General features: G+C 36.4%; 1 protein-coding gene across 1 annotated transcript in view; it reads left to right on the top strand.

The window, feature by feature from the left end:
- The window catches only part of LOC148864700 (protein EXPORTIN 1A-like), a 37,356-nt gene extending 17,487 nt beyond the window's left edge, over nt 1-19,869 (top strand). Inside the window, 17 exon segments of the mRNA XM_088976330.1 lie at nt 2,268-2,482; nt 2,610-2,670; nt 5,606-5,776; nt 6,290-6,387; nt 6,507-6,615; nt 8,143-8,208; nt 8,524-8,622; nt 8,712-8,792; nt 10,868-10,957; nt 15,337-15,422; nt 15,517-15,597; nt 15,737-15,919; nt 17,933-17,999; nt 18,092-18,286; nt 18,318-18,452; nt 18,528-18,632; nt 19,220-19,869. Coding sequence (XP_088832456.1) covers nt 2,268-2,482; nt 2,610-2,670; nt 5,606-5,776; nt 6,290-6,387; nt 6,507-6,615; nt 8,143-8,208; nt 8,524-8,622; nt 8,712-8,792; nt 10,868-10,957; nt 15,337-15,422; nt 15,517-15,597; nt 15,737-15,919; nt 17,933-17,999; nt 18,092-18,286; nt 18,318-18,452; nt 18,528-18,632; nt 19,220-19,342 — 1,965 coding nt within the window. The 3' untranslated portion in view covers nt 19,343-19,869.
- Nucleotides 19,870-27,720: the final 7,851 nt, after the last annotated feature.

Raw genomic sequence — 27,720 nt, 5'->3', positions numbered from 1 at the left:
TTGGCATTTGAAGTATTGTGGTGACAAGGTGGTGGAATTGACCATTAGACTCAGAGCTTGACAAGAATGTAGGAAGAACAATGTCATAAAAAATTGGTTTGATTAAGTAGGAGAAGCTGTTTTGAGAACCCATCTTTAGATGCCCACAGTTGGATAGAGAATTTGCAGAATGGATTATTTTTTTTAAAAGAATGGAGGTGGAGGTTAATTCAAATCAAGTGGATGCTAGATTTTGGAACTTGTGCAAAAATGGGGTGTTCAATGTCTAATAATCTTATGAAAGGTTAATCAGAAGTCAAAGTGGGCATGTGGATATTAAGAATATCTGTGGCAATTCAATACCTTCAAGAAGTGTTCACATGGCTTTTACTTCCATCTTTAGACAACATATTCACATTGGACAATATCAAGAGTAGGGGTTTTTACTTGTACAACCAGTGTTGTATGAGTGGGTGTCAAGAATAATTGGTTCTGCATATTTTCAGCAAGTGTGCTATTGCAGATTTTTTATGGAGTTTTTTACATGTCTTCTTGGAAGATCCATTCATGACCAAGTATTCCCAAGAGAGACCTTTTTAAAGCGGTCTTCTTTACAGGGAAGTAAGAAATCAAAAAAATATTTTGGAGAGCAGTTCCTTTTGCTATATGTTGGTGCAAGAAGGAAGTAGTAGATGCTTTGTAGAAAATAGTGGAGGACTAGGGAGAAATGTTGCTGACACCGGCTCTATGAGTATGAGTTGGTTATTGGTGCTTCCTGAATTTAGAGAGTGTTCAGGGCTTCTTTTGGTTTGGATTTATGGTTGTCTCTTTGAAGTTTAATCTAGTTTTTTTTGTTGTAACAATGAGTTCTAAGTTGTTTCTATTTCTGTTGTGTTTGTAATAGTGGGTATGCTTGCATTTGTTTTGGAACTGAATTAGATCTTAGGTCTTTGGTGTAATTTTGTCATTACTTGATAATATTTCTTTTTTTTGTCTTGCTTATTATAAAAAAAAGGTTATACCTATAAGTAGCAGAGTTGGTTGTATAACAGTTTGCGTACTTATTTTTATCCTTACACTGTTACTCTTTTCCTTGCTGCTAATATTGATTATTTATAAGCATTAATTTGTTTAGCTGTTTTTCTTTTTTATTTAGTCTCTTATAAGCATGATATGTTAATTATTTTCTTTCATTATGCCTTCTAATTACATATACGACAAAAAATAAAAGAGGATTAGACACCTCCAAATAGAGGGTGGTTGAAGCTGAACTTTGATGGCAGCAATATGTGGGGAGAAGGTGATTCAGTATATGGGGTGCAGAAAAGAAATGGAAGTGAAGAGGTTGATGGTTGAAGGTGATTGGAAAGTGGTATGTGGCTGGTTAATGAAGGAAAAGAATGTGGTGTGGAATTCCAGAAATGAATTATGACAGTAGTGGTGTTTAAAAAACATGTAGATGCCAATCAGATGGGCACAAAGGCCTGCAAACTCTTTGGCTGATTGTTTGGCTAAACATGGGGTTAATAAACAAATGGTTTAAAAAGGGTGGTGGGGTGAGATTGTATGTCTATGCTCTTGTTATTGTTTTCGCAACCTCTATTTGTATCTGTTTTAATTATTTAATGAATGGTTTCCTTTCTTTGCTGATAAAAAGCCTACAAATTCCATAAACTTGTTAAAGATCATATCAATGCTTTAAAACATGGAGATCAGAAGCATGATACTTGGACCTTTAAATGCATGGGGCACAGGCCTTGTGGCATGATGCTTAAGCTTCTTGGATTACCATTTTTTTTTAAAGAAAAGCACGAAGCTGAAATTAGGAAAGTGTATAAGCCTATTCAAGAGGAGCTAATTTTTTTGTATGAATAGCCTGTCACATGCACAAGAACTATAGGAATGTTTGGAGCTTTATATAAAAGCAGTGCATTCTTCCATACAATTTATAACTACTAAATAGCTTTAAATGTAAATTAATACCTATTTAAATGTGTTGAAGCATAGATGCAAGCACAAGTACACACATAGATATATATACACATGCGCACAAACAAACACATACATTTATAAACAATATTTCTAAGCTTCAACTTATCAAAAAAAATTCTAAGCTTCAATGTGGAAGGCCTTTGTCAGTATTTCATGTTCTTAGCCGATCAAAAAAAGTATTTCATGTTCTTAATAAACGGCACTTCTGTGCTTCAATGTAGAGATATTGGCATGATCTGGAATATGTGTTTGAAATCTTTAGTCCTTTGTCTGTTGATTTCTTACTGGATCTACAGATGCTATTTGGTTCTGGTATGGTTGATGGTCTAGGATCACAACTTTTCCAAAGACGACAGCTCTATGCCACTCCAATGTCAAAGTTGAGGATGCTGATGATATGTCGTATGGCCAAGCCTGAAGAGGTTTTGATTGTTGAGGATGAAAATGGGAATATTGTGCGTGAGACTATGAAAGACAATGATGTTCTTGTTCAATACAAGGTGTGTACTTTGTAACTCCAATAGTTAAGTTGTCACTTCATATAAAGCCTGAAAAATCAAAACCAGTGATACTTAGACATAAAGGCATGGAGTCATAAGGTGTCAAACATGGAATTTTACCTTTTTGTCTGGTCACAGTTCACTTGAGCACTATTTTATCAGTAGAGATGTCAATGGGTTTGGTTTGGTTTGGGATATGGTGTACCAGTCCCAAATCGATTATTATTTGGTTCTATAAGATTGAGCATTGGACCCCATTATACTTGACATTACCAATGTAATAACAACTTAGAACTTCATCTTTGATATATAGCCTTGATAAAAATTACAGTAAAATAGTGAACTGTTTATATGTTGATAAAACAAATGTTTTCAATCAAAATTATCTTATATACTGTATATAGGATTTGCCCTTTTAGACATAAAATATAACAAAAAATACAAAAAAGAATCTTTATATATAGAAGAAAAACAGTCCAAAAAAAAGAAAACTGATTAAAAGAAAGGGAAAAACAAAGGAGATAGCAGCAGCAAGAAGAAGAAGAGTTCGATTGTGAGAAAGGGTGAGGAGAAATCTTGTTCGTACTGCACCTCCTTTCCCTAATCTTTTCACTAAGAATTAATCACTAATTTCTGGAATTACAAGTAGGCCCTTAATTGGGCGGCCGGCTAATTAAACAAAACAAAAAGAGATTAAGAGGCCCATAAGAGAAGGCCCATTAACAAAAATAGAACAGAAATATAAAGATAAGTACAACTGTGGGCTCTGGGCCATTCGACCCATATTCTCTACATATATTATTAACTATATAATCTATATGGGTTTAATTGGTTCATAACAGCAATAACCGCTCTCAACCCTATTATTAATAACTGGTTTGGTTGATTGAGTTGGTTACCAAATATCCTAAAAAAGTTTTACATCTGTTGATAACCATAAATAGACCAAAAATCAGAGCCAAAAGAAATTGCCTTCTAAACAAAGAAAAGAAAAGACCCCAAATAAATATTGTTGCTTTGCACTCAATGAAAAAGTGTCTTACAACTTTATTGTGGCTTTTGCACGTATAGCACCAATCCATCAGCTGAAAGCTTCATCCTTCTAAGTTGTATTCTGGCCATTTCCACCGTCTTTCCACCATCTTGCATCAACCGCAAGAGGTGATGTATTCTCCTTATCAAGCTTGCCAAGCAAAATAATAGATTTCTCTCTCTCTCTCTCTCTCTCTCACCCTCTCTTCCTCTCTCCGTCTCCTAAAATTTGGACACCAGATCATTCTCTTGTCCCTTATTTCATACATTGATTGATTGTGATGCTTTTCCCCAGTCTCCACTCAATTTATGCAACCTGAGGCAGAATTCACTAGGCCTCTGAACTCTGTCAATAAGATCTGGATAGCAATTCTGTTTGTTTAGCAAATAAAAAATTAAATTCATCAAAGAAAATGGTCATCTATTAGAAAATATCCTGGAATTCCTTTCTTTCTAAATATTCCATTGGAAGGAAGCAGTGTGCATCCGTATAACCTAAACTAGTATCTAGTTGCTTTCAATCCCTTCTTCTTGGAGGTTGACATCGAGTACCAAATAAGTGCATAATTTGATTATTCATCATGGTAGAAAGTAATATGATGTGAAGACATATGAACCATCTCGTCACTCAAATTGAACGAGTTAGTTTCTATAAGGATATCTTCATATATTTTACATCTTATTACTGCATCATTGCTAGTATTTTAAAATGCACATCACAGGCATGCCTAGGTGCATTTGAGAAGTGTGTTTTAAGGCATGTGCCTTGCCTGAAACTAGGAATACTCCCTTTCAAAAGGTTCATACCTTTCATCTACAACTACAAACTACAACTACAACTACATGTACATATTGGTGGATTCTTATGTGGTTTAGACCGAAGGTTCAAAAAATTGGCACATATTGGTCCATATCAACTGATACCCGTCGTATCGGGAGCACCCCGATACGCCCCTACAAAGGGTGACCTTTCATCTACATCTACAACTACAAACTACAACTACAACTACATATACATATTGGTGGATTCTTATGTGGTTTAGACCGAAGGTTCAAAAAATTGGCACGTATTGGTCCATATTGGCTGATACACATCATATCGGAAGCACCCCGATACGCCCCTACAGAGGGTGTATCAGGGTTCTGACTGGTTCAGGGGGTGGAGGAACCTTAAACCGCTCCCCTGAACCGATTTTGAAAAAAATAAAAAAAGTAAAAAAAGTACTGATACTGCCTGATACGCCCCTACTGGCGTATCGGGCATATTGATATTTAGAACCTTGTTTACACCTTTGTAATGGTTTATCAGCTTTGAAATGACCTTTTATTGCTGTTTGTACACTAGTAATGGTCTATTGACTTATAAATATACAAATACAAAGATCTTTTAAATACGTGAGGCCTTTGTTCTTGAAAATACTATCTCAAATAACAAACTTTGTCACTGAAGAAGCAATAACAAGGAGCCTTTATTGAGGTGGAGGGCTGATATCCTAGGAATTGGAATGCAAAATGTTTAACATTACATTGATAAAAAAAATGTTTAACATTACATTAGCTACTTGATACAAAGACTTTTTAAATACGTGAGGCTTTTGTTCTTGAAAATACTATCTCAAATAACAAACTTGTCACTAAAGAAGCAATAACAAGGGCCCTTTAATGAGGTGGAGGGCTGATCTCCTAGGAATTGGAATGCAAAATGTTTAACATTACATTAGCTACTTGAAGCAATGGAACTAGGAGATAAATAAATGCATTGAAATTTTTACATGTTTGGATTGTTGAGTGCTTGAAGAACTTTGTTATAATCCACATATGTTTGCCTTCACTTTCATATTTACACTTTGAATATTGTTTATATGTTATGCTTAAGTTTTTTCGAAATTCAGGTTTGCTTTTTATTTGTTTTGATTTTTTTTTCAAGAATTTTCTCCCTTGCTTCAAATGGGTGTTCACCTAACCTTGTGCCTTGTGTTTTGTGTGCAAGAAGTCCTATGTGCTTTTCTTGCAATAGCACCTTTAAGACATTGATTGTCGGATTATTCCTTAATTTGATGCTTGCTTGATTCCTGTGTTTTTCTTGGCATGGGAGGTATTAGTCACTACTAGTCTTTTGGTTTATATCAGTTTTTGATTGAAATTCTTATTGGTATTTGCAGATGCTGAAGAAGTTAAATAAACAATTAAATGGTGAGGATTGGACATGGAATACTTTAAACACATTGTGCTGGGCAATAGGATCTATCTCTGGGTCCATGATGGAGGATCAGGTATATATTTTGTTGCATCCAGTTTGTATTCTCATATCCATCTAAATGGAGGGCTTCAGCATTTATGAATTAGGTCATAGGTGTCTTTTTCTCTGATCCTCATGCCCCTATAGTCGATCCAGTGTTGATGTTTTAGGATGGTTTGGTTTTTTGGTCTGTCATCCCTTGAAACTTCATCTTTGCATGCATACAGCTGTTGATGTTGAAGTTTTTTTAGATATCGTTATTCTCAATGTAAAAGGAATGGAAATACATGTAGCATTTATTTTTCTCCTTGCTCTCTTGGAAGATGATCTTTCTTTTCTTGGATGAGGAACTCCTATCTAATCTGATTACAGAACTTTCTTTTCATGCTTGTATGAAATCATGGATGTTGCATGTGTGCGCCCATGTGCGCCCATGTTTCTAAAATTTATTTGTTTTTACATGTACTTATATGTATGAAACTTGCATGTTGGGTTTGAGCTCAATATGCTTTTCACTATTTAACTGTCTTTGCTTTGTGCTTGACAGGAAAACAGATTTCTTGTTATGGTCATTCGTGATCTTCTGAACTTATGTGAAGTTACGAAGGGAAAAGATAACAAAGCTGTTATTGCTAGTAACATTATGTAAGAATTGCTGATGTAGAAGTGCTAGTAGTGCAGATGTGATGTCACTGTTTTATTTACTATTATAGTATAAAAAATGTTTTCTTTATATGATCATTGTTATTGGCTTGGATTGGCAGGTATGTAGTTGGGCAATATCCAAGGTTTTTAAGAGCACACTGGAAGTTTCTGAAAACTGTTGTGAACAAGTTGTTTGAATTCATGCATGAAACACATCCGGGAGTTCAGGTACTTGGCCCCTTGACCAACAGACGGAATTGACAGTAAAAGTAGAATTACTAGGGGGGGGTGTTCTTTTGTGGTTTGAGTAAAGGCTAGTTGTATTTCAGAACAATAGAACTTAATTGTGTGTCAAAAATCAACGGTCAAGAAATGCTTAATGGATGTGACTATGTTGTTCAAGGACCGCAAAAACTTGATAATTGAAGCAATAACTAGATGACAAAGAAATAATAAGATAGAAAACAGCAGCTGCAGTGTCAATTAAGGAATGAACGAAGAAAGATCAACAAGAAAAGCAAATGTCATAGTAACAAAAAATTAATAAGATAATGTTCAATCAATAAATGTACTACCTGTCATAAACTAAATATAGATCCTAATGGAGTAAGTAACCCTGGTTTTCTCTACGAGTTAGCACTTAGAGATGGAGTCAAATCATCCATAAGTTCAGAGTTAACACTAAAATCCATTAATGAAGAAAATTCTTCACTTTCCCATTCCATATATGCTCAGATTCAGATTAGTTTTCACATCTTTTACATAGTGGTTGCAATATATCTCTTTTGAAGTGTACAATATATTTTTTGCTAAATAATGGACGTGAATGACGAAATATTTGTTGGAAAAATGTCCTTCAAGTATCCAATGAATCTCGAGGGTCCAATCAAATCACGAAAACATTTTATATTACAATCTTGCGAAGATCTGATTGGGATTAAATCTTCTAAATATCACATGGAATCCAAGTGGGTTGGCAATCAAATTCTTGGCTTGCTAGAACAGTTTCAATTTTTCTAGGCCTTGTGCTGAACTCAATGATTGTGGACCTGTTATTAAAGGGACTAGGATGTCCATGCAGTTTCCAAAGGAGTTAGCTTGGCTTTTCTTTTCTCAGCGTTGAGCCCCACATCAATGTCAATACTATAGATGAACTTACAAATCCTTTTTCTTTTTTCCTGTATCAGTGCCTTGTGTCATCATCACATTAAATGAAACTGGGATGAGTATATTTTAACTAAAATTAGACAAAAAATAAGAAATTGAGATAAATATGTGTTCACATAGATTGGGGTAGGCATCTACTTTTTGCCAAGCAATTGGGGGGGGGGTTGTCTTGTTGGCAGATTAGGGAGCCATTGTATATATGAGACATGGAACTTTCAGTTTTCCTTCTATTTGGCCCGTGGGGGAGCGAGTGAGGTTGGTGGGGCATTTATGTTTTTGCACAGGCCCTTTGTAGTTAGAATGGTTTCGCATGGCTTCCAGTTTCCACAACAATCCTGTCCTTGATGGACCATATATTGTTACTCCGCTATACATATCTGCAGCGGTGATGTTTGAGCAGGCATTTTAACATTGCTAATAGTCCTTTCATAAAGGATAGCTGGCTAGTACTTGCTTTTTTCATTTATGGTTTTGTTTACCATGAATGCACCATTTGCTGTTCCTTTTAAATTACTAATCTCTAGCTTTTTGTACATATTATTTTTTCATTTTCAACCACATAGTAATCATTCGCTCATTGTCTTCCAGGATATGGCTTGCGACACATTTCTGAAAATTGTTCAGAAATGCAAACGTAAATTTGTTATTGTACAGGTAAAAGTATTGATGCTCTTCACCATATAATACATTGCCATGGTCACTTGTATTATTTGTTTAAATGGTCTGTGGGATTAGTTTTTCTTGATCCTGCTCCAACTGTTTCAAAAATAAAAAAGGAAATAACAGAAGTTAAATGGAAGATTTGTGTCAACCTGATTATGCCATACTGAATTATGTAGATTTGTTTCTCCCATAAGGTTCCATATGATTTCTATCTTAATGTTATATGAATTCTCCATTGGTACCTTTTTGAATGCCATTTTTGTATCTGATCTTGTCCTGTAGTGATGGCTGCTTTTCTGATTGCAGGTTGGGGAAAGTGAACCATTTGTTTCTGAACTTTTGACTGCTCTTCCAGCAACAGTTGCAGATCTTGAACCTCACCAGATCCATACATTTTATGAATCTGTATGTTGTGATGATTGGAACTGTTTCATGGCTTTATACAGTAAAGTTTGGTTCCTGGTAGTAAGGGCTGCTTTTTTTGGTCTTTACAGGTTGGTCATATGATTCAGGCAGAATCTGATCCTCAGACGAGGGATGAGTATCTACAAAGGCTCATGGAACTTCCAAATAGGGTGTGCCTTCTAATTTGCCTTATTTTCTGAAGTCATGATTTATCTGAATCCAGTGTTTTGATAGTGAGTAGTGCAACTAAAGTGCAGGGGGTTAGCCTGGGAGACCCTTGTGAAGAAAAAGTGTGAAAAAGCCTAATGAAAAAAAAGCAAATCTAAATTCTGAAAGAAATAAAATATTAGAAAATCAATTCTAGTGAATTATATATTTTTTTTGAGAATAGGTAAATTATGATTATATTAATAATAGGTCCTTTGTCCATTGAGTAGCTGTACAAAAGAAGGACCTCAAAAGAAGGTCCATCCTCAAAAAAGTATAATCAGAAAAACAATCTTTAAGAACAGTATGTATGGACATCCAACTTTTCAAAACCTCTATTGACCCGTTAATGACCTCCGCTTCAGTATAATATTTTTTTTTTCAAAAATTCTATTGTTCCTTTCTGACCACACAGCCCACAGCACTGCCAAATGGTTGGAATTGCAGCATAATTTTCCTGTTTTAGACATCCCCTGAATCTGTCATTCCTCAAACAGAGCTCTAACTGAATGACTTTGATTATTTTTCACATTTTGATTTGTGTTTTTTAGCATTTTTTTTTCTGTTTCTTGCCATTGCTTTCTGTTGTAGTTGGTGAAGTTTCTTCATCATCCTCTTCTGCTCCTTTTTGGGTGAAATTTTTACTTTACTCATTGGGTGTATCATGTTGTATTGGTAGGTCCTTGAAACCCTAAATAAGGGTTTTTTTTGGAATTTGGTCATGTTCATGGGGTAGGCAAGCCTAAAACCGACCCCCTGAACAATTTTGAAAAAACAAAACTAAAAAAAGTTGTGAAGTATTGAAACACCCAATGCGCCTGCTTGTGACTCGTGAGTATCGGGTGTATTGATACTTCAAGGCCATGCTTGGGAGTGCTTAAAAACAAGTGCTTATTCAAAATAGGTGCTTATTTGGGCCATTAAGCACTTATTGGTATTTGGGAAATAAGCCCGAAATAAGTGCTTATTTAAAAAATAAGGACTTATTTTTTAAGCCCAAATTTCTAGCTTTTTTTAAGAGCTTCAATTTTTTTCTTCCAAAATTATCCCTAGTTGAATTTTATGAAAGTACTTTCATAAAAGATTTATGAAAGCACTTAGAAAAAGCACTTTTAAGAAAGTACTTTTATGAAAACACTTTTATAAAATCACTTTTACAAAAGCATTTTCTGAAAAGCACTTTTATGAAAGTACTTTATGAAAACACTTTAATAAAAGCATTTTTATGAAAGTGCTTTCATAAAAGTACTTTTATAAAAGTGCTTTCGTAAAAGTACTTTTGTAAAAGTGCCTTAATAAAATTACTTTCACAAAAGTGTTTTTATAAAAGTACTTTCATAAAAGTGTTTTTATAAAAGTAATTTCATAAAAGTGCTTTCAAAGGGTATATTTTGAAAATTTGAAAGAAAATGAAGGACAGAGTAGTCACAAATGCTTATTTATGTGCTTATTAGAGAAAAAGACTACCAAATGCTCAATATAAAACAAGTGCTTATTTAAAAAAAAAGGAACTTGAAAAAGTTGGGTGCCAAATGCAAATAAGTGCTTATTTGAATAAGCACTTGTGTTTTTAAGCAATTATTCAATAAGCACTTATTTTTAACTTAAGCACTCCCAAGCATGGCCTAAACCATGATAGCAACTTTGTTCCAGGCAGACAACTAATTGGTAGTGAACTTAAAAAATGTCCATTATCTTCTTTTTTTTTTTTAATTTAAATACCATAAACTAATCATGTACCATGACAAATACTCAAGGCAACTGGTGTACATATAATAAAATAAAGTGTATATCATAATATTTTATCATATCATAATACTGTAAAGAGTGACAGATAAGTAAAAGCAATTAATACTTTTGAACAATTTTATGGTTGACTAGTCGCTTGTGTGTTAACTAACCAACTTGTTGATGTTTAGTTTTGCCAGCTGGGTGTACTTGTATAATGATTTTCAACTTACAAGTTGGTGATGCAATATAGAGAGCTACCTATTTGTAAGTTTTAAAAAACTTCTTATGAGAACACTCTCTTCTGCAGAAATGGGCTGAAATTATTGGACAGGCACGCCAGAGTGTGGATTTTCTCAAGGATCAAGATGTTATCAGAACTGTACTTAACATTTTGCAGGTACTTAACATTTTCTCAAGGATCAAGATGTTATCAGAACTGTACTTATCAGAGTGTTGATTTCACTGAATTTGGTTTCTCAAAACAATTGATGCTCAACTTAGAGTGTTAGATGGTCGTTTAGTAATCACAGTGTAACCGTTTACTGTTTCATTCTCTAGACCTGCATATATACAGACTGCAGGTGCTGTAGGATGACGTAGTCACCATAATTTGATATGTATTTCTTGTTTAGAGTACTCAGACCCACTGTTTAGAGGGATCTGTGTCAAGAGATTGACTACAGTGAAAATCAGCTTGAACAGTTTGCTTGTTTTACTTTACTATGTGAACAGCAGGGAAAAAATTATTTACGTTTTGAAAAGATCCTGTTATATTGTATGAAGAAGGTGGTTTAAATTTTAAAACTAATTAGGGTGGCATTTGGCACATCCTTCATTGTAGTCTTTTGGGCTTTTGCATTCTTGGAAGACCGAATTTTGGTCTTTTTTTGTTTGGTAACAGAGCTGAGAAGACCGAAAGTCATGTGCCCCAGAAAGACCTGGACGGACCAAAATCAGTAAATGTTCTTTTATCTTTAAAGATGAGATCCCAAAAGATCATTACATCCTTTGGCCATCTGAGCTGTAACAAGATGTTCCTAAAAAGACTTGCCAAACCACACCTACATTTTGCTTATCTTTTTGATCTGTTGCAAGTTGCTAGTGGCTGACTGAAAAAATACATGGATTTAAGTGCTTATGATTTAGCAATTTCTCTCTGTTGCACACAGCGAATACACAGTTTGTTTTTTCTTATATATTTTCTATCAATTCCATTCAGAATAACCAGTTATTGATCAAAATTTAATGTGTACATTAGTAAAATTTGTTTTGTAAAGAGTAATAGGTCACTAGGTGTCCGTCCGAATGTGGAGGCACAGGATTAAACCCATGTATCTGCAGACTCTGTGGTAAGGTCAGTGGACCTTACGTGCACCTTGCTCTGTTCCCACCCCTTAAATCCCCTGTATTGTGGAATCTGTAATACCAAAAAAGTCTCGTAGAAGTTACTTTCTAGTCATTTTGTTTGTGATACACAATATCAGTCTCTTTTTAGTTCATCTTATTAATATAATATAATAAGCCAATCATTTTTTTTGATAAGCAACAGTGGTTCAGGGGGAGGATGACTATTCTAATCTGACCCATTTGCTGCACTAACAAGAGGAACAACTGAGAAACCTTCATGAGGAGACAGCTACATTAAGAACATAATGAGGAAAAAAAACAAGCGATACAGCAAGGTTCAAAATTTTGATACGTATCGGGGCCTTCCCGATACGCCCCTACAAGGGGGTGTTACGGGTCAGACAATGGTTCAGTGGGAGGATGGGTCTGAACCAAATTTGGAAAAAAAAGAGAGAAAAAAGCACTGATACAGGCTGATACACCGGTAGGGTGTATCGGCCTGTATCGATATTTTGAACCTTGCATTCATGCAATACAGTCATCAAATATAGTGCTACCTATTGGTAAGAGGTCCCCAAAATAATTCCTACTATCCAGCTAGCTTGGCCAACCCCCATCTGGGATTCATCCGTGGGATGTTCTCCATAAATGCTAAATGCTTGGCCTCTTTGATTGGTTAATGGAGAGTCTACGGGCCAGCTGGGGTTTGTTGCCTTGGTGACAACTTGAAAGGAACTCCCCACCTCAAAATATGCCATACTTGAATAGGACATTGACTGAGGGCCCTGAAGCAGTGTGCAAGGTATCCAATGAAGTATGAAAGGGGGGGTGCACAGCTGGTGTGGAGTGAGAGATTTAAATATGGGTAGTCTTGGTTATCTGTCTAATGATTCTTCGGGTTAGCTACATTGTGCATTGACGTGCAAGAAATAGGGATAGGCATGTTGTGAAGCTGCTACGTCACCTAGTTGGCACATCGTGATGTTTTGATTGCATGCTATGACAAAGCCCACTCATTGGGCATCTCATGTCACTGCAGCAGCAAACATGCATGTTAGATTCGTTGTTATGTAGAATTTCATTTTATGAATATTGTGGCAAACCCTTTCAGTCATTGGACCTCTTGAATGTGCAAACTGACTAGTTATTTCGTGATGGGAAAATTTTTATATTAATGTCATAAAACTCTAGCTTGAACCCATGTTCCACAACCAGAGGGATTGGGGTGACTTTAGGAGTTCTTATGTAATGAATAGGGTAGGAATGGCAATGGGGCGGGGTGGGGACAGGGAGCCTCTCCCCGTCCCCGCAAACAGGAACAAGGTTAAACCCAACCCCGCGGGGATCCCCATTCCCCGTGATTTTTTATAATGTTAACCATTTTGTTTTTGTTTTTGTTTTTATTTAAAAAAATAAAAATAAAATAATTAAAATTTACAATCCTATTAGAAAAGATTCAAACATATTCAACCATATTTTAAAAACAATCAATATATAGATGTATGTGTACATATATAATGTCATATATATTAGTGGGGATCCCATGGGGCGGGGATTGGTGTCCCCACGGGGTGGGGAGTGCTCTCCTTGTCCCCATCCCCGCCCTATTTGGGGCGGATCCCCACAGGGATCGGGGAAATGGGGAAAAATTGCCATACCTAGAATAGGGTTTCAAGGACAAGCTTATGAATGGAAGAAAAATGACAGAGCAGCAATTTTGTGATGTATTTTCTGGTAATGATTTGGATTTTGGAACTTAGAAAGTGGATGATTTATGTAAGATTTTAAATCATGAACCATATACATTATAAACGGAGTACTGGAAAAACACTGTTCACTGTCTTGCCCCTGAACATTAATATTATTAATTTAGGCTGTGTTTTGATGGGTTTGAGGTGGTAACCTACTACATGATCGCTGAAATTATGAGAGTTCAAGTTGAGTGTGTTTGTACTTTGTAGCTATGATTCCATGGTTCATCTTTTTTGTACTGGTGATTGATGAATTATTATAATTTCGTTTTCTTTCTTTTAAAAAAGGTAACTATCTTATTGGAAAGATGTGGAGATGAAAATGGGTGACACATATTTAGAAAAGAGTGATCTCAGTCCCATCCTCATTAGAAACTGAAAAGGCATCGTTGCTGTGCACAAGTGTTCTGTCGTAGATTAACTATCAGTTGCAGCATCAAGGTCATTCAAATCTACTGAAACAGTTCGGAAGGCACTTGTGATATCTTTGTTAATCCCATTAAGTGGCGTAGACTGAGCGTAGATCTTGGTAAATGCTTCAGAATCCTTGACCCAGAAGTACCAAGGAAAAATCATTTAGGTTAAATAAAGCACTCCGTATACCTTAAGGGCATGGATGGCCACTGAACTGTGATCAAATTGCAATGGTATTTGATTATCACTTGATGGAGGTGCTGATTCTTTTGCTGCAAGGTGTGGAGATGAGCAAAAAATTCTTTTCTTAGCTAAGTGGCATGGGATATTCCTTTAAGCCCCTTAGTTTCTAGCATCATGATCTTGCAAACTGAATAACAGTCTCCAAGTATAGTATCTCTGGCTTCCATGGATTCTTTGTGTGCTTGACCAATACGCCAAAAGCCTTAAGATTGGTGAAATGTGTCAATCCAAGCACTTTAACGTTTTAGAGTCGTAATATACTGTGATGGTTCTGCATCCGTCTCTTTGGCTTCACTCTAGTCAGCTCTCACTCTAGTGGTAGGTAGCCCTCTTCACGATGATTCTCATTCTGGCGGTAGGTAGCCCTTTCCACAATGGCTCACACTCTGGTGGCAGGTAGCCCTTCCCTTGTGTCAGCTCACTCTACTCTAGGTAGCCCTTTCCGTGATAGCTTTCAGTCTACTCTAGGTAGTCATCCCAGGTATCCCTCTCTGTGATTTCAAATTGAGACGTGGAAGGCTATGATATGGAATGTTGTGTGCTTGACCAATACACCAAAATCCTTAAGTCTGATCATGGTTTAAAATGTCAGTGTCGGTGGAAATGCTGGTTGTCCAAATATAAGAAGCATGTCGGAATTGTTGGATATATTGTATGGAAATATTGTAAAAATTCTACACAAGGTGGAGTCATTGTAAAATATGCAAAATATAGAATAACATTTTATGAAATGATAAAAGAAGCATTGGCACACCTGTTTAAATTATAATCTTGTTCCAAATCATTAACAAAAATATTTTGAAATGCTTCTTTAATCATTGGATGACCTCTTTCAGTATGATGCTGTAATTTTCTTACCTCGTTTTATTTTCTATTTAGATTTTTAAGCATGCCTCTTTCTGCAAAAGATGCTGGTGGATGTGGTGGAATTCTACCTTTTATAACTTTTCTTAGCTTTATTGTTGGTTTTGTTATCTGCTGACATTTAAACGGGGTTAATATGGTTGTTGCTACTTGTCAGACAAATACCAGTGTTGCAAGCTCACTTGGGACATACTTCTTATCTCAAATTTCGATTATCTTTCTGGACATGCTTAATGTGTACAGGTATCATATTCATGATGGAGGTTCCTTAGGAGACTATTTTTATAATTTCTACAGAGGTAATTTAAGTGTCATTGTTTTTTGATTCATGGAGCAGAATGTATAGTGAGCTTGTATCAAAAAGCATTGCAGAAGGTGGGCCCTATGCCTCTAAGACATCTATTGTAAAACTCCTGCGGTAAGTTAAAAACTGGGTAGGATTCAGGAACAAAGTTACTGTAGGATAAGAACCAAAGCAGTTACGAAGGATGTGATCTCAACCTTTTTGTATAATCATTAAGATTTGTTGCTATTTAAACTAGTACTTTCTGAAACAGATCAGTTAAGAGGGAGACTTTGAAGCTCATTGAGACATTTTTGGACAAAGCTGAAGATCAACCACAAATTGGAAAACAATTTGTGCCGCCAATGATGGATCCTGTTCTTGGTGACTATGCTAGAAATTTGCCTGATGCAAGGGAGTCTGAAGTTTTGTCACTTTTTGCCACTATTATAAATAAGTAAGTTTGAAATCTACTTTTTGCCATTTCAACTATTCCAACTCTTTTGTGTATATAAGTTATGGGAACAAAGATGCATCTATGCGTTACATGCATGATTTTTATTAGAAATTTTATTGATTGAAAGACTGAAAAGGTGCAGAGAGTAAGAACTACAAAACCCAAGTAATGATAACTAGAGCTATCCCTTATGCCACTCTCCCATTAACCTAGGTTCTTTTAAATATAAGCCATTATCACCTTGTTGTTGCACTTTGGAGTAGCTCCAATAGGTGACAAAATGAGAGTAAACTAAGATGATTTGTCATGTGCATAATAGTAGACCACCAACAGTACCAGAAGTGATTTGTTACAGGTTGAAGTGGCTAGAAGGGCCAAGAAAAAAAGGGCATGAAGGGCAAGGGGCAAGGAGTAGACCAAAAAGGAAATGGGTAACAGTAGCTAGAAATGGCTTAAGTGCCAATGATTTAACAATGGATATGGCATTAAACAGAATGGACTGGTGAAATAGGAATCAATAGCTGCTCTATATAGTTATGATAAGGTTTTGGATGATGATGACGATGACAAGTTCCTCATCTTATGGAATCAAACGAAAATAAAAGAAGAGAAAAGAACTGTAGAAGAAATGCTGGAATGGTTAGTATGCAAGAAAAGAAATAGTTCAAAACTAGTAAAATTAACTGTTTGCTTTGTCAGCATAGTTGTCAAGGCGACGCCTTGGCAACTAGGCGGTTTTCAAACTTCACCTCGCCCAAACTATGTAAATTTGAATAAGGTGCATGCCTAGGCCACTAGGCTGGTGCCTAGATGCAACTGCAAGACACATTAATACAGTCCTTAATACATTGATCATTTAATATTTTTTATATTGTTTTTTACTTTTTTTTGCTGCAAATAATTTATATTGGTTTGTTTTTGTTATTATAATAGGACCTATCACACATTATCACTCTTTTTATTAGAAGAATACTAGCATACCTTTTGTCTTTTTAAGCTGTCCGATCAGGTTTGTTTCACACATTATCACTCAGTTTCAGTCTGCATTGGACCACTTATTCTTCTTACCCTCTTTGTTTTCAGCCTTTTTTTCTTCCTTTTTGTTGGGTTTTTCCACTTTTTTTTTTGTCTTTTCCCTATTTTTTCACCCTTCTGATCTTATTCATTTACCTGCACTTTTTCGTCCTTGAATGTGATCTGGAACAGGGGTTCCGCCCCCTTTTCTTCATTTCTCCGAGTTTTTTCATCATTTTTTCCCTCTTCATTGGTGGTCTGAAACAGGGGATCTGCCACCTTCTTTTCATTTTCTTCTTTTATGTGTTTCCCCAGTTTCTTGGTCTAAAACAGCAGTGGAGCCCCTTGTCCTTTTTCTTTTTTTGGTCTAAATCCGGGCCTCCGCCTCCCTGTTTTCTCCTTAGGAGATCTTGTCAGAACTTTCATATTGTAGGCTGTTGTTGCAAGGTCGGTGGGGTTTGTCTCTGAGAGAGAAAATATTGTAAGTTCTCTCATGTTATGTTGGTTCTGGCTTTAAAACCTCCATAAATAAGATGTGGGGGAGTGCATCATCAATTTTTAGAGGGTCTAATTCTAACAAAACAACAGAATTAAGCATTTAATTTAACATCAAATATGTTGTCTACTTTATCATGCTCTAAGTGCTAGCAATTGGATTAAGCAACAACACCTACTGTTTTCAGTGAACCTGTTTAGTTTACTATTGATTGATGTTTTGTGGTAACAGTGTTATTCTGTTATCACTGTTTGAGATTTGCATGAGCTTGGAAGTCTGTATTGCTTTCTGCGAAAATTTGATAGTTCTGAATAATTTTGAGTCATGAAAGTATAAACCTGTGGTTTGCTAATCATCTTAGACCCATTGATGGAACTTCCAATGATGCGAGCTTTACTCTATTTTATGTCATCCCACCCTCCCTCGGCACTTTTGTGGATCTGCTTCTTTTGATTCATCCTACCTTCTTCTATGCTCTCATTTCCTGAGTATCTTATATGTAGGTACAAGGGAGTAATGACAGAAGATGTTCCTCGCATATTTGAGGCAATTTTTGAGTGCACACTAGAGGTGATAATATCAGCTGTGTTTTTAAGGAATTCTGCTATTTGAGCCTTCCTGTTCTGTCTTATTTTGCTTTTTTATGGTTTTTTAATTTGCAGATGATTACTAAGAACTTTGAAGATTACCCAGAGCATCGCCTAAAATTCTTTTCATTGTTGCGTGCAATTGCAACCCATTGTTTTCCTGCATTGATCCGCCTGTCAAGTCAGGTTTGTGGAATTTTTCCATTCTCCAAATTGGCATCTAAATTTTCATGGTTACCTAATTACCCAACTCTGGCTCTTCTTAATCATATTCAAGGGTTTGGTGCTATACATTCAGGTGGACTCTGGTGCACTGAAAGAGCCTTTGTGGGATGCTTCAACTGTTCCTTATCCATATCCCAACAACATGATATTTATTCGTGAATGCACCATAAAACTTTTGGGTGAAGCATTTCCTAACATGACCACAGCAGAGGTACTCAGGGGGTTTAAATTAGTTAATGCCTTCTGTTCTCTCTAGTCTGTTATCTGAACATAAGGATACATGCAGGTCACTCATTTTGTAAATGGGTTGTTTGAATCAAGGAACGATCTCTCCATGTTTAAGAATCGCATCCGTGACTTCCTTGTGCAGTCAAAAGAGTTCTCAGCTCAGGTAACGTAGTAAACTAGCTCAATCATGTTGCATGCATGATTTCCTGCAAAATCCATTTGGCAACCCTTGCCTGTATCCTGATATTTGAACGGTTTGGGTCTTAGGGTTTGTGTGTTAATAATGACACTAAGTTTTTCTTAAGAGTTCTTCCCAGTTAAGAAAGTGATCAACTGCCCTATCAAGTGGGTAATACCAAAAATAGTTTTCCACATTATCATCCCTCTCACTCTCGACTGGTGGACCCTTCTCTTCAACATGCTATCTTAGGTATTTTGTTTGTGAAGAATCAATTCTTGAAATGGATGTTTTAGATAGATTAATGGATTATATAGCATATAAATTGTTTTTTTTTTTATATCTATTACCATAGTAGAGGTAGATATATGTATGCATATATTACTTGGGGTTTTTATGTGATTCTTGTTCTAACTTTTATCATTGAATTGCCTTTTGGGTTTTGAATCCTGATTGACTTGTTTGGGTTTGGACACTCCTTTTCTATAAGCAATTTCAATGAAGCTTGTGCTTGTAGCCACTTCTAAATTGTGGGTCAGGTAAATGAGTTGTAATTCTCAAGTCTCCTACAGGATAACAAAGATCTCTATGCTGAAGAAGCAGCAGCTCAGAGAGAGAGAGAGCGTCAGAGGATGCTTACTATTCCAGGGCTTATTGCTCCTAATGAGCTGCAAGATGAGATGGTAGACTCATAGCTGACAGGGTGATCTATCATAGTGCTAATCCATTGTGCCTTCAAAATTTCAGAGGGGTGCTTTGTATCGATTACCAGGTTTTCTATGGAGGTGAGCAGATCGACATCCTTCAATTTTATTTTTCTTTTCCCCAAATTTTCTTGGTAGATTGGTGGATCGTGAAGGCACTCCCCACTGGAAGGGCTGTCTGCGTTGCTGTTGATACATGCAGGACAATAGTGTTGAAGTTGTAAGTAGTGGGTAACTCTTCTTGGAATATATGCTAATGTAGAGATAAGCAAGCCATTTTCTGGCTGTCTTTGAATCCGGTCTGATGTTGTGTTTGTTACTGGAGCCTGGAGGCATTACAAAGCTAGTGATGTCTCAGCTGTTTGAAATGCCTCTTTAGATCGATTGGTGATTCAACATAGTTTTACTGTATACTAACTCAGCGGGGGATTGCAGAAATGATTCTGTTTCTGCTAAAAACTATATTGTATTTTGTTACTTTTGTCAATGGTTGAAGAAGCTTCATTTTTTTCTCCGAATCCCTGAAATTATTTATTGGTGGGACCATGAGAGCGCTTGAATTAATCAAGGTTTTTATTGGTTCGGCGTGGATTTATTGTATCCTTTTGAGGTTTTGATTTTAAGCCACTGCAATAGGTTCAGAAATAGCTTTAGAATATGAGCGTGTTCGTATTTGCGTTACCGAATAAGGTTTCTTGTGGCCTATCAAAAAGGAATAATGTTTCATGTTGCAGGAAGTGTCTTCTTAGGGAATGCAAGGTTGCGTTTAGAAGGGAAAGGAATAGAAAAAAAATTACCCTTCTCCCTCCCCTTCTTTTCGTTTAAACTGAACACACTTTAATGGTTAGTATACTTTGTGAATACACTAGCAAAGTTCATAAAAATCCCACTATGGTAATGATATAAAAATTAAGGTGTAATATGTCTGATAAAAACTAGTAATTTATTAAACAAAATGAAAAGTAAAGCGGATCAATATGGATGAAATTTGTATGAAATGGCAGTCTAATGATGTATGGAGGTTAAATATATTTACTGATGTTTTATGATCAAATATTCAATTAAAAATAAAACCAGAAATCAGATCATGTCCAAAAACTGAGAAAAAAAGGGTAAATTACAAAGACCCCTCGTGTACTATAGGGTATGTGACAGACCCCCTGTACTTTTTTTTTGTGACAAAGACCCCCTGTATTATGATCATGAAACAAAACCCCCTTTCCTTAGCCTTTCATTCAAAAATGTGGTTAAGATATTTTTTAATTCCCATGCTATCCTTTTAATAATTATTCTCATGAAACGACGTGAAGAAAGCCTGACCAAGAAGGCCATTGCCATTGATGAATGACTGCATCATCGACACAAGAACCACTCGGTATCCTGCAGACACTGGAATTTCGGAAATCAACGAATTAAGCCATTTGACCTTTACAGAAATGTGAAAGAATTTGAGGTAGAAGGGATTACCCTATTGTTGTTCGTTTATGGTGAGGTTGGAGAAGATGAATAGTGTTTTTCTCTCCATTGTTAGAATAGTTATTACAAGGATAGTATGGGGATTAAAAAATATTACAATAGCGTTTTTTTGATAGAAAACAAACAACGGAATATAAGAGGGTCTTTGTCACATTCCCCATAGTATGGGGGAGTCTTTATAATTTACCCCCATTATTTTTTCAAGGTGACATCCAGGGTCTACGTCAACAAAATCATACCGTTTGGTGCGAGTGTAGTTATTGGTTATCTTAAAGAATAAATTTGATTTGTCTTGAAAAACTAAAAGATGTTCAAAACCAATTGTAGAATTTAAAAAGAAAGGCAAATATAGATTTTATCTTATAAAGTGATAAAAATTAAACTAAAATGTTTAATTTTGCACTCTACGTACAAATGCATACCAAATAATACAGAATACTACGTATTTTTATTTGTATTTCTTTCAAACTGAGTTTAAGGATGTCTTTGGCTGCAGTGCAATTTTATTTGTACTAGTACAAATGCTGAAATGCATAGAAGTACAAATGAAAAAAATAACGGAAACTCTCATTTAACTTTTTTTTTTTTTACATTATTCTGTTTTATGTCTTAATTTGCTTCATTTGTGTTGCAATCAAACAAAACAAGTTAAAACTTAAAACAAAAATGGGTAAGAATTTACACTTAAATCACTTGTACTGCCATAGTTTTGCATCATTGCAACCAAACACAGAATAAGGAATTCAAATGCTTTTAACAGCAAATCAAGTTAGATTGTATTGTGCTTTGAGGAAAAGAAGTTATCAAGTAGAATGAATGAAAAGCATATGGAGTAGTTCCGTTTTAAAGGATGTTTGTCTGCTTGCAGCTTGCGTAGTTGCGTGTGAGGTTGGCCCTCCTCTCTCCTTGGCTGTTGAGTGTTGACAATTAGGCCAAGTTATGCAACAACTCCCGGATGCAGAAACTGGAGCAATATTTCTACCCAGGTTGTATGCTTGTACTTGTGTGGTACATGTTAATAACTTTAGGATCTTCTCCTTTTTGTTTTACCATATTGCATTTCAGTGTTTGTAGACTTCGTAAATAATTGAAACCGACGAAGGTGCGAGCTGATGATTTGCTTGTTCAGTCCGCCACTCTACCGCTTGATTGAAGTACTTCCACAAGAGCGATGAATGATAATGTAAAAAGCACGAATGAACAAAGAGCAATGCATACAAGATTTTAATAGGAAAAAAAAATCCTGAAAACAACCACCGGACATTGGCCCAACTCCAATATAACATTCCACAGACATGCCCCGTAAGTACATTAATAGGGTTTGCAAGATGGGCAGGCTCCCCTGGTTTTTATCTCAACCTACGCCCAATCCTAAGAAGTGGGCCTAAAGCCCGAGTCTACCCCGTAAGTACATTAATAGGGTTGTAAGTCGGGTTAGTCAGTCAGTCCACAATATATGTATGTATATATATATATATATATATATATATATTTATATTTATTTATTTATGATTTATTAAAAAACATATATGTATGCATGTATACAAATATGTTTATAAATTGGCATATATATGTATATAGTTTGACTTTGATCATGTTACTTAAGAAAATCCAGTCCGAAAAATGAAAAGCCAAAATTTTTGAACCCAACATAAAGACCAAAAATCCAAGTCCACTCCGTCTAACATTGTGGACTGCGTTTAACCCACCCAATTGCACCCGCCGTATACATTAATCACCCTCACCCTTGGAATAACAAAGGTCACCAGGTGGTGAGCATCAATAGTGAAATCCAATCCATAGCGAGATCCGCGAGATTGAGATATTGTGAACAGGATCTCGCACCTTGTGAAAATCCTTATGACTTGGGTTAGGATTCCAATATGCTTATAAGAGAGTGTGAGATTGCGAATAAGTCCAAACAATCTCAATATATGAATGGGCCGATTATATTGAATTACACCAGTCCAGACTTAAATGGTCCAAAGTATTTATAAGATTAGATTGGACCCCTCCATGCGCAATGGATTTAGATTGGATTGACCTAATATCTGGTCGACTGATGGAAGATAAGAATGCATGCAGGTGTTAGTGGACTAGGGTTGGGCTGGAATCAATTTAAATTAAAATCAATTTGAATAGAATATTGTGAAGTTCAGACATTGAATTGAACTGGATTCAAAGTATTTATCGGATTTGATTGGACCTGGTCCATCTATATAGATTCATATTGGACTGAATCGGATTGGACCAAATCTGGTTCAATTGACACCTCTACCAGTATTATCAGGTTCCTCAAGTTATCGGGTATGGGCAGAATAAAAGGGAAACGAAGTTCTCAAGGCTTTAGAGTACCAGGAATACCACTTGCTACTTTCACCAAACAATTTATTAACAGCTATACTCGTGCTATGAAACCATTAGGAGGTTTTTTTTTTTTTTTTTGGGTCCCGATGTACTAGGCATGTTGGGTAAACACGTAATAGCTGTCAAAATAATTAAAATAATGAATAATTTCTATCTAACGGAGCAAAAGCATTTGGATGAAAGGACATCCTGACCCTTTCTTTTCAAGGGGCCGTATTTCATTTTGTTCTTTTGCATAGTACAACACTTTTCCACCAACAATCTAACAACTCTTATCAAAGGTGTAGTGGTGGGAATCAATAGAGGGGCTCGAAAACTACGTCAATTTTGAATTTTGACCAAACAACTATTTGCCATTTATTGTCGTTGTTTCTTGTTTGGAGTGGCTTTTCCAAAGATTGGCCACGAATCATGATGGAAGAACTTAGGGAACATTTAATACCTTACTTTATAAATGCAAATTTAAATGGAATAACTGAGCACTAGTGGTCTAGTGGTAGAATAGTACCCTGCCACGGCAGACCCGGGTTCGATTCCCGGCTGGTGCAATTACTTTTATAAAAAAGGAGGTCAAATGAATTCCTTACCATCTCTAACATAGTAACACCAACATCACTTCACCACCCAAAGAAGCTGCAAAGCCAAAACGCATTGTTGAACAACACAAATCTTATGTTCTGTTTTGTTTTTTTCTATTTTATTGCCTTCCACCCCATTAGAAGAAGAAAGACAGAGCCTTAAATCATCTCGTAACCATGGAAGCTGTTGCCGTAAAGGGTTAGAGTTTTGAGTGCAGTAATGTTTGGTAGGGTTGTGTTTTTGGCTGGGGACAGGGCAAAATCGAAGGGGCTTGATGTGTTACAATTACGAAGAGGACCGTCAGGGGATTTATTTATTTGTTTGTTTTAAAGATGGTTTTTTGGATTCTCAATTAGGTGAAAGATTTAGATTGGTTTTCGTTTCTTTCCTTTGGGGTCTTGGTCTTGCAAATATCTTAATGGGAGCCGAGTATCCTTTCTGAAGGTTGTATGCAGATTTTAAACTTAGAAATTGATGATGATCTTAATGGGACCGGGACCCTGCCTATGATGACTCTTACCTTCCTTCTTATAAGTTCATTTATTTCTGTTAAATATATACTGACCCCATATATTTGCCAATCAGATAATGATGATTTCAGTTGCTCGATTAGGAGGGAATCACCTTCTTTCTCCCAACTGAGACACTGTCCATGAAGGTGTCAATGGGAAGACACTGCCCATGCACCTACACTCTATAAGTTGGTTAAGGCTTTAGGACCTTTGGGGTTGCACGAGGAAATATTACCTTGCAGAATAACCCAGAGCCCCTCAGTGAAATGCAAACACGCCGGTTTTTGAAAAAAAAAAATCAATTAATATAATGTTTTGAATTTATTGCAAATGCTGAAGTGTTTGCATTTCATTTTTTTGAATTTAAATCCCACTTAAACTTGTTAAATGGGGAGTTAATTTGCCATTCTAAAAGAAATGGGGGGTGGGGTTTAAAAAATCTCAAATGGGTAAATGAAGCTAGTATTGCTAAACTGGGTTGGAAACTTCTTACCCAACTTGAAAACTTGTGGGTCCAAATTATGAAAAAATAAATATATAAAAAATGGGAATTTCTGGCTAATTAAGGCAAAAAAGTCGATTTTAAAGAAAGGGATGAGGTGGCAATTAGGAAATGGAAAATCCATAAATTTTTGGACGGACAAGTGGTTTTGGAGAAAGAGCTTTAGTGAATGAGGATCCAAACTCTCATTCTAACCTTCTTAATATAGTGAATGAATTTATCTCCAATTCAAATTCATGGAACAAGGAGAAAATCTTGAGTAAGGTAAGCCTCAAGCAATGAGACCAAATCAGAGCAATCCCAATTCCATCAAGAGATACTGGGGATAGGATAATTTGGAAATTTAGTTCAAATGGTGAGTATTCTATAAAATCCGCCTACAATCTCCTATGTGATAATGATAATGCAGATGTTAAGAGATTAAGCAAAATCTGGAAACTGTACTTAGTTTTAAAAAATAAAATGTTAATAAAATCGTAGTTAAAAAATTAGATCTTGTTGATAATGTTGATTGCTCTTTTTGTGGAAATGAGGAAGGCCTAAAATACTTCCTTCACAGTTGTGAAGAGGTCAAGCTGTTGTGGCAAAGATGTAGCGACTTTAAGCTTGTGCCCAATCCAGAGGAAAGTATTGAATGTTGGTGGGATAAGATTTCAAGTGCTGGTCCAAAACATAACTCAAAACTTTCTCTAGAAAAAGCTAGCTTAATCATGTGGAACTTATGGAGAAGGCAAAATAAACAAGGTTTATAATAACAAAAACTATCCCATGGATCAGGTATTTAGTAAAGTCAAAAGAGATTTTGATGAATACTTAGTTGCTTGTCAACCGTTGCCCTTAACCAATACAGTGGGGAAGAGGGATAAGGGCCAAGCTCAATTTTGACGCCTCTAGAAATCAAGATGGCATCTCAGCTGCTGGAGTTATCATGAGGGATGAATGGGGTCAAATTATATGGGTGACTTGTAGAACCATTGGAGAATGCTCGATAAATGAGGCAGAAGCATGGGTAGAGAGCTCTTGTAGCCTACCATATTGCATCCAAATTTCCTGAGAACAAATATATCATAGAAGGGGATTTTAGTCTTATCATTGACTGCCTTCGTGAACATTTGGTGCCTCCATGACACTTATGCAATCTCATCAATGAATGTCAACATCTCAAACTCAGTTTTGAGCTAAACATCTCCTATTCTCATGCATTTAGGGAAGCAAATTTTGTAGCAGATCGAGATCGATTGACAAGCATGGGTCACGCCTTATCCTTCTCTGGTCCGAGGCTCAAAGATCATCTCTTCAACTACATTTGTTTTTCTGATGCTTGGGGTCATTTTACTGCTTCTTTTTTTTTTTTAGTTCTTTGTTTACTCCAATTGTATAAAAAACAAAAAAAGATTATAATTGTATACCAAATAGTATAATTGAATTAGACTAAAAATAACCAAAATATTATTAATAAAATACTAAAATGAACTAAAAATGATTATTAATTATAGGGTAAAATACTTAAACTACCTTTATGGATGTTTTTCAAATTTAAAAATTCAGCCATCTGCATGTTTTTCAACAAAATGCAATTAAAGACAATGAACCATGTGGAGCATCCTCACGGGGGAGGTAAACCACAATGAACCATTGGGTAGGCCAGTACTGTCCGTCGTGACGCATCATGGAGGACCAGTCATCTCTGAGGCCAAGTTGATGCTACAGCTGCTAAAGCGCCAACTTGTAGAGAAGCTTTTGTAGCTTCCATTATAACGATTTCATAACCCGAGAGTTAGAAATCGACGTCAGAGCTGCAATTTTCTAAAGGAGTTGCCCCTCTTCCGATGGCGCAATGGATCGTGGGTCTGACTGATATTAGTAGTAGTGACTAATTACAAGCAATAACTAATTGTAAAAGAAAATATCAATAACAGGAATCGATGAAGTTGATCGTTGCAGCAGCGTCTATAGGGCAAACGAATCGCACAGACTTGATTAGAATGGGTGAATCCGAAATGGCAACAGCCTTACATATTGCCTTCGATCAACTATTGCCTCTTGATAAAGCCCACAAATCGACAATTAATGCTGGATAAGGCCACAGTGTTGATCGTTTGACCCAATTAGTTGAACGAGAAATAACTAACTGGATTAACGGTTGCAGCAAGTATGGTTGTTGTCGGTGGTGAAAAACGACGATGTGCAGTTCTAATGACGGGGGCCTGATCGCAGAAGTTTTGTTTAGTAGGGGACTATTTTTCTTTCTCGCTCAGTGCAAGGGTTGACATGGCAGAGAGCTTTGAAGATGAGGAAGTAAGATGATCCACTGGGGCTCTTTCTTCCGAGGATTCTCGTATAGCGGTAAAATAGGGGATCGACCTTTGAGCCCAACAATGGTGAACATGTGCTTTTTGGTGAAGATGTACAACGAAGTCTGACTACTACCGCAGGAATGAGTAGTGTGGTGGCGTTGGACTGTGAGTGTGGATCTTTGCAACTTGCAACGAAAGGGAAAAAAACAGGGGTTCTCTTCAAAATTCCCCAAATTTTTAGCCAAAATTGAACCCCAAATTTCGGGCTGGGACCGACAATGGTGTTCCCACCGGCCACCGCTGTGTTCCAGTGACCAAAATCATGTACGAATGGTAATCCAATCTGACAATGGTCCCACCGCTGTGTTCCAGGGACTAATAGTGGTCACAACCGACAACGGTTTTTCTTGGGTCTAGACTTCCTTAGTTCATTCTTCTTCTATTTCTTCTTCCTCCACCTTCGGCCAACTCTGTTCATCTTTTTCAAGCTTGCGAAACCAAAATTTGCTCTGATCCCCCCCCCCCCCCTCTCTCTCTCTCTCTCCTTTCTTCCCTCGTCAGCGGTGACTTTTTACAGACCGTTCTTGACCTCTGTTATCCGGTCATGAAGAAACGGTGCTACAGAACTGACTGTTC

The sequence above is a fragment of the Nelumbo lutea genome, chromosome 3, assembly GCF_056320005.1.
Source record: "Nelumbo lutea isolate HS-2025 chromosome 3, American lotus-T2T, whole genome shotgun sequence".
In the NCBI taxonomy this organism is placed as follows: Eukaryota; Viridiplantae; Streptophyta; class Magnoliopsida; order Proteales; family Nelumbonaceae; genus Nelumbo; species Nelumbo lutea.
The sequence above is the reverse complement of the archived record's forward strand: the minus strand, read 5'-3'. Positions and strand labels throughout refer to the sequence as shown.